Below are 7884 nucleotides of genomic sequence, written 5' to 3'. Positions count from 1 at the left end.
TCTTTTATAGGTCGTGGAGGAAGATTAACAGTTTTAGATTGAGCATTACCTAAATCTATATCAGGACTACTTGGTTTAACATCCACATCATCATTATCATCTTGTTCTATTTCTACTTCAAATTCATTTAATTCTTCTATCTCGTAAGTTTCTTGATGTTCATTTTCGTTCATTTTCATTCATATCATGTGCACCTACACCTATTTCTCCATATTCACTAGGTGGTGCTTCAGGCATACGAGAATAATTTCTACAGTACTACCTCTACCGGAAGCACTTTTTTTCTTACTACCACTACCTCCGTCGGAACACAAAATTTTAACACTTTTACCTATATTTTTTAATCTATCCATTATGTAAATTAAACTAATAAAAATTATAAACACAAAAATTAAATATTTAAATATACTAGAATTAATTTACTAAATAAAAGCAAGAGAAGGAACGATTATACCAAATTGTCGGAATCAAACAAAGAATCATAAAATTGATGAAATGTTGAACACTTGAAAGTTGAAAACTTCCACTTGATATTGTTAATTGCAAAAAATAATAAAAGATTGATATCGCTTTAAGAGAGAATTGATAAATTGAGAGAATTAAATGATTGTTGGTGGAAAAAAATGATTAAATGTTATAGGTATTTATAGAAAAAAAATTGATTAATAATTTTTTTTTTAAAAAGGCCAAATCGGCTATATAGCCGTTGGGCCCAATGGCTCTTTTTAAAAAGTGGCCCAAACGTTAATTTCAGAAAAAATAATAATAAAATATATTTTTCGAACCAGGCCGGTGGGCCGGCTACCGGTCCCTTACGGCTCGGTCTTACCGGTCCAAAGCCAAAAATTGATCGGACCGGCCCAATTTTTTTTTGTATTGGGCCGATACCTGGTCCGGTCTCCCCGTGTCAGACCCTTAATGGGCCGGCAGGTTTATGTAAAAGCTTACCATGCAGGCGTAAGCTTCCTTATTTATGTTTAATTGGTCATAAATCATAATGGAAGTAAATAATTGTTGTTTAAACAAGTCTTAACCCTAAGTCAGCAATTGTTAGAGTTTAGGAATATTTGGCATCCATCCATGGAGCATCAACCTCCTCAACCGGTACTGATTCATCATATAATTATTTCCGCAATTTTATTAATAATTGCCTTGACGTAGGTAAAATTGTTCTTTTTTTTTTTGCAGGATTGTATAGTAAAAATAGAGGCTATCAGTTGTTGTGAAAATTGTGCCAAAAGAGTGAAGAAAAAAATTGTTCGACTGGAAGGTACTAGCCTTTTCTTCTGGGCATGGTACAGTATTTTAGAAAATTGTATATATATATATATATATATATTAATATATATACCCAAAGGTCTAGGGATAAGTTTAAATAGCGTGTCTCTCTTCATGGTCAAATATCAAATGAAGTTCTATGTATAAAATAATTTGTTTGAACATACCTATGGACTTATGGATAGTATTAAGGGTACATCCAGTAGAACAACTCATTTGACCATTTTAAAGAGAAAAACAACTCTTTGGGGGTGCTTTCTTATTTTCCCTTCTTTTTTTTCGTTATTGTGTCAACTTGGAGGGATACGGCCGAATGTTGAAAATAAAATTTGAGATTTAGAAGATAACCTAAGGGCCTGTGGTCTCTTTTAAGGTTAATATTTAGTGTATTTTTTTATATCCACATAGGATCAATAGTATTCTCATTTACCTTTTAGCATGACTCGAACCTTCAATCTATCGATTGATAACAGAGGTGTACAACCACTTAAACAAGGATCACTTGTCCATTCTATTTTACATTTGAATACTAAATGAGTAACATTGTTTTTCTCAATATCAAAATACTTATACATAATTATTTATCTCTATTAGTTCCGTTCTTTCAATTTTTATGTCTTTACATTTTTAAGTATATTTCAAGAAGAATGTTACTTCTTACATTTAGTCTAATTCTCTTGTTTGAACATTCCATATTTCATGTTTAATACAATAAGATTTAAAGATATTTTAACACACTTTACACATTTTTAATTTAAGATGACATGATTAAAATATATTTTTTACTTTTTAAAATTTTGTGTTCAGTCAAACTAAGACACATAAAATGGAATGAAAAGAATAAAAAATTAAAAGTCAAATAAAATAATTATTGGTAGATAGAATTCCACATTAGATTGTAATTAAGATGATGGTTGGTGTCTTGGTAGTGGCTAGTGAGGCAGGTTTTGCGGTAGAAGTGGTGGCATTGATGGTTGTTGCCGATAACAGTGGTTGTGATTATATATAGAGGTGGTGACTATGATGGTTGAGTTTGTTGGTAATAGTAGTTGATAGTGTTGGGCCTTGCTGATGGGTGGTAATAGTGATGAGCAGTAATAGTGGTTGATAATGATGATAATTGTGATGGTGGAACTGACTGATATCTTAAGATATGACTAGTAGTCATGGCTAGTTGAGTAGGTTAATGTAATGGTTGAGGTATTTGATATTTATATATGTTGGTGGTTGTAATGGTAAAGGTGATTGTTACAGAAAATATATATAGTGGTGGTAATGATTGTTGGGGCGATGATATATAGATGACAATGATGGTAGTGCTTATTTGATGATTGTGATTGTGCATTTGATGGGTAGTGCTGGTTATTGTGGACATAGTAGTGATTGAGAGAGAGTCTATATATAGTAGTGCCAAATCAAAATTTTTATCAGGTGCAACCAAATGCCGTAAATGACATGGAAAGTGTTGGGACCACGCTTACCTCCACATTAGTATGATATTGTCCGCTTTGGGCCAAGTTTTCCTTTAACGATAATACATTTAATCTGCAAATCATCTTGCACCGCCACTACCAACCAGTGAGACATGCCACTTGACCACCACTTTGCCAAGACTTTCGACAAAGGTATCAACCGCAGATCTTCAATAACTAAGTCACATCATCTAATCTGCCAAATCATCTTGCACCACCATTATCACCCAACGGGACACGCCGCCTGAACCACTACTTGACAGGAAGACTTTCGACACAAGGCACCCCTACAGATCTTTGGTCCTCTTGTCACATCAGAACTTCTCACAACGCAGTCCACTACTCTGACACACCCGAACCTAGGCTCTAATATCATTTGTTGGGACTGCGCATACTACCACCCTAACTCCATATTAGTATGATATTGTCCGCTCTGGACTAAGCCCTCACAGATTTCTTTTTGGGAACTTCCCAAAAGGCCTCATACCAATGGAGTTGGATAATCACTTATATATTGATACATTTCTTCTCTATTCGATGTGAGATGGGTTTGTTACCAAACAATTCTTTTTTTTAACATATCAGAGTTTTTGGTGTGGAATAACTTTTTTGAAATTTTAGTACGCTCCATGGTTGCATCTTTGTCTGATCTTCCACATCAAAAAAAATTCTGAATTAAAATTATTATTTTTCAAGCAGCAGTTTCATCCTAGTGGAGTAGCAAGTGGAGTCTAATTCCAGTGGAGTCTGCTATTATGGTGAATTTGCTTTGGGGTACTTGTATATTTGGTAATAGTGGGAATAAGTATAATCTAAAGGGGCTCTGGCTAAGGAAAGACTTGGTACTTAAGTGTATCTGTTGTGATCCACCTCTCTTTCCTATGAACTAATTTAGTGGGTATTTTTTATTGCTATTGTCCATTTATTAGTACTGATAGGCAAGATGGGGACAAAATTTGAGATTTAGAAGTTTGGTTAGAGAATGAGTTTTGGAGCTAGTTGCGTGAAAAAATAAAGTCAAAGCTGATGAAAAATTATCCGCAAGTGTTGTCAAAATTTGGCATGCATTAGTTAAGAGATGATGAAGCTTTAGCGACGGTTCTAGAACTATAGCAATTGTGATTTATGACATGTATGATTCCATTGGGGATGTAGCTTTGGGACTTTTATGGTTCTCTATTGATGCAAGGAGGGATCAAAAGCGGTGGTCAAAGATTCAAGTCCAGTCAAATGGTAAAAATAAAATTGAGGATTTGACTAGTGGAATTTTAGAGTCTTTGTGGACTAAAAATTTTGATCGACAACTAGTAAAATCGGACAAGGTAGGATTGTAAGGAGCTATTCGACAAAGGCTCCGATGGTACGCTGGGATAAATATCCTTACGACATGTTCTCCAAGATTGTCATGATAAAAGATGGAATAATTCTAGCGTGTCCACAATTTGCACATGGACATTGGTTGATTGGTGATGCCAAGGTGTGTGGTGGAAAGAATGTTGATGGCTAATGGACTCTCAGGAAATCAACAAGAGGGTTGCACCATAAGTTATTGGCGGATTTTTAGACATGAGCCAAAACTGAAATTCTTGAAATTGAAAAGTGAATTCAAGTGAAATTTTTTGGATTGGTGATATTCAATATGAGTGGAGGTTCTCATTATGGTGGGGGTATGATAATTCGTGATATTAAAATTATGATTTTCGGTAGCAGACAATGTGAAGGTTGCAATTGCGCATGATTGGCCGAGTTTTGAGTCAAGTGGAGAACATATTTTGTTATGTGTAGCTGGATAACTGTAAATTGTTAACGATTGGTATTTTTTTCTTCTTTTTCAAAGGTGGAGATTTATTGATTTTGTTTGAAAAAGAAGAAAATTTGAAAAGTCAAAAATGACAACTTGTTAAGCAATCCCACATCGAAGGATTAGAAAAGGTTTGTTGCTTTTTTTGCCTTATATAAGGAGCTTAGTTCCTTGGTTTATATCACCATCAAAAATTCAATTTCATGTATACTAGAGGAGAGATTTATAGATAATTCTCTTGAAGATCTCCTTGAGAATAGTATTTTAGAAATTGGGTGTGTGAGGAAAAATAGTGTATTTTATGCAGTAATAATTTTCATATAGTGAATATTTTTCTGAGTGATCCGTGGTTTTTTTCACATTGGGTTTCCATGTTATATCTTGTATTGTTTTTATTCTCTTTAATTTCTCTGTTATTTTCTGCTTAAAGACGAAAATTAGTCGGTACTTTTTTTCCAACAAAAAGTCCAAGCTTTTTACAAATATTTGATATTAGCATTAGCTTTCGTCTTCAATAAATTCATTTTGCTTCCTAAAGAAGAGATGTGCCTATGTATTTTTGGAAGAAATTAAATTCCACAATAAAGTTCTTTTCATTTGGATGTAATATCTTTACTCATATTTTGTTATGTTCAGGTGTGGATTCAGTTGAGATAGATAGAGAAAGGAGATGGGTATATATAGGAGGGGATATAGAGCCTCAGTTACTCATGAACTACCTTACTCGGCGAACAGTGAAACCTGACAGTGTAAAACTTATATACTATTGTTCTAAGGAGGCAACAAGTCATCATGCCAAGAATCAAACTCTGATGGAGAATAAGAGTAGTACTGAAAGCCATGTCAAGGAAACTTATTTTCATATGCCAAGTGATCATGCCAAGAATACTAATGACAAAAGAGAAGGTGGAAATTACAATCAAGAAACTCCTCATCATACAAAGGGAGACTACGATCAAAATCATTATGCACCACGTAAAGATTGGGTCCATAGACCTGAAAATTACGTAGCACGGCCACAAAAACAAGATCAATATCATCCATATTGTGAATGCAGGAATCCATCTTGTGACTTCCATGCTTGGAAGAGACAAGGTAGCACTAATCCTTTTGATTTTGACATGCATTCTGGTTGAGAGGCCGCTTTTTTACGGATACCATAAGCCTATTATACGACAATTTCCTTATATATGATGTGAGGTCTTCTCAATAATTTATATGTAGTCATTGATAGTAGCTTGTTGCTGTTAGGACTTTTGGAGTTAGAAAAATGTTAGTGCTAGCTAGTGTGATACCAAGTGAAAATGTTACAAATTCCAACAGCATTACTGCAGCTCCCCATTTGAAATTGGCTTTCTATAGTTATATCTACACATATTCAATTAAGATTCAAAAAAATAAAATCATTTTGCTTTTCTTTTTGTTTTTTCGATTGAGCTATTTTACTGCGCTATGATATGTTCTGTACGAGGACATGAAGAATGAGCCTTTATTATGTTGCCTTTTCCTAGAGCAACTTTAAGGTTACTCCCTTTTTGAATCGGTACATATGTTTTCACCATGTTGTCAAAGTGTGTAATAGCTCGTTTCATTTTTATCCCACTAACATTAAATACTATTTTTTTCAGTAAAATACTATTGTGTTGTTTAACTTTCAGAGATGATTCATCCAATTTACAGTAATGAAGGGAATGGAAAACATACTCCCATTTTTTCATCTTTTTCTTAACACCAAAATCACTGTATCTAACCTGCTCCATTTGATAATTCAATTTCCTTTTGCTTTTGGTAGGGGTCTATGGCAACCCCTCACCACCACAGGGGTGAAAGCCTAGGTGGATGGTTTAGCTAAAAAAAAAATAAAAGACTTGCTTTTGCTTTTCAAAATAGTTCTACTATATGTTTGAGATCAATTATTAATGTCAAATTTTGCAGTAAATATAAGTAATAATAGATCAATTTCACCTTCACACACAATGGATGGAAGGGAGGGAGTATATTCCAAGGAGGCGAACAATTAGTTTATGAATATCACTTTGAAATTTTTCATCTTTATATTTGGACTACTTCCCAATGATTTACTGAATTTGGTTTATGTGGTGAAATTCCAGAGTTAAAAAACTTTGCCAATGTTTTTATATATATTTTTAAAAAAGTTGCAGTTGAAATACACGCTCATATTACATTTCATTTCAACTCTTATTTTTCATTCCCGTCAACTAATGCTGGAAAAAAAAAACATGCCAATTAAAATCTGAGTGCAAATGTAGTCTTGTATTACATCACTAATACCAGCATACTTCAACAGTGACTGATCCATTCCCAAAGCACATGTAAAATTGATAATATTCAGAACAGCCGTGACACCTTATTAAGGAAAATCTAATGGTCGTCGTTCAGTGCAAGACAAATAGGCTGTCGTGTAAAGCAAGTAAAGTTATGTGCTTGCATTCGATAAAATGATCTGCTACACCACTATGCATGGCACCAAAGTTAACCTCAGAAACTCTGGTAAATTAGTTGCAAAAATCTCCTTCCTACCACAGCTCACAACCACCCTTTTACCCCAACAGCACTTCCAGAGCTGCGTGCGCGAGCAACAGAAAAGAAAACAGGATCTCACATTTCAAGTCGTGAAGTACACTACTGAAGCACTGAATCTTTTCCAGGCACATTTGGAGACCTGTCCTTCATGATTTATTTGCAGTAATCTTTTTGCAATATCTAACCTATCCAACAACAACAACCCAGTGAAATCCCACATCGTGGGGTCTGGAGAGGGTAGAGTGTACGTAGACCCATGACTCAAAATCTGAATGATACAGACAAACCAAGCTTGAATGTGTTACGGGAGAACGACAAAGGGGACATTCAGGCTTCTCATTGCACCATTCTATTATGCAGTTCCGACAAATAGTGCAAATCAAAACAAAATGTAAGAGCATTATGTCTTTTTCCTCTTCTTTCACATTTACCTCTCTTTTTCAGTTTTTCTACTGTCTTCACATCTTTGTTCCTTTTCTTTCTCTTTCTGGTTTTGCGGGGAATGAAGTGTTGACCAAAATAATGGGCATAAAGAGAAACAGTCAGGAGTCAATACCAGCAAAATACGTGACCACAAGGTGTGGCTGTTGGATGTTGGCGGCTGCTTAGGCAAAGCGTGCATTTGCTTGGGCTGCTTCCTTGAGACTGAAACGCCATAAGAATAATTTGCTGGATTAATTACACTTAAGCCTAGGAAAACATAAGGCAATGTTGTCGGATATTTGTTAATTGTTTTGATGCACCAACTAAGAATTGTAAAAACACAGATCCATACAAAAGATTAAGCTA

The 7884-nt window shown here is 34.7% G+C and overlaps 1 protein-coding gene across 1 annotated transcript; it reads left to right on the top strand.

Annotated features, from left to right (window-relative positions):
• The first annotated feature begins 995 nt into the window (after positions 1-995).
• On the top strand, positions 996-5966 carry LOC129888295 (uncharacterized). Its single transcript, XM_055963300.1, has 3 exons — positions 996-1104; positions 1189-1270; positions 5188-5966. Exons 1-3 carry the CDS (start codon positions 1081-1083, stop codon positions 5685-5687), a joined length of 606 nt encoding a protein of 201 aa, XP_055819275.1. The 5' UTR covers positions 996-1080; the 3' UTR covers positions 5688-5966.
• Positions 5967-7884: the final 1918 nt, after the last annotated feature.

The sequence above is a fragment of the Solanum dulcamara genome, chromosome 5 (assembly GCF_947179165.1).
Source record: "Solanum dulcamara chromosome 5, daSolDulc1.2, whole genome shotgun sequence".
NCBI classification, from domain to species: domain Eukaryota; kingdom Viridiplantae; phylum Streptophyta; class Magnoliopsida; order Solanales; family Solanaceae; genus Solanum; species Solanum dulcamara.
This window is presented reverse-complemented; position numbering and strand designations above follow the sequence as displayed.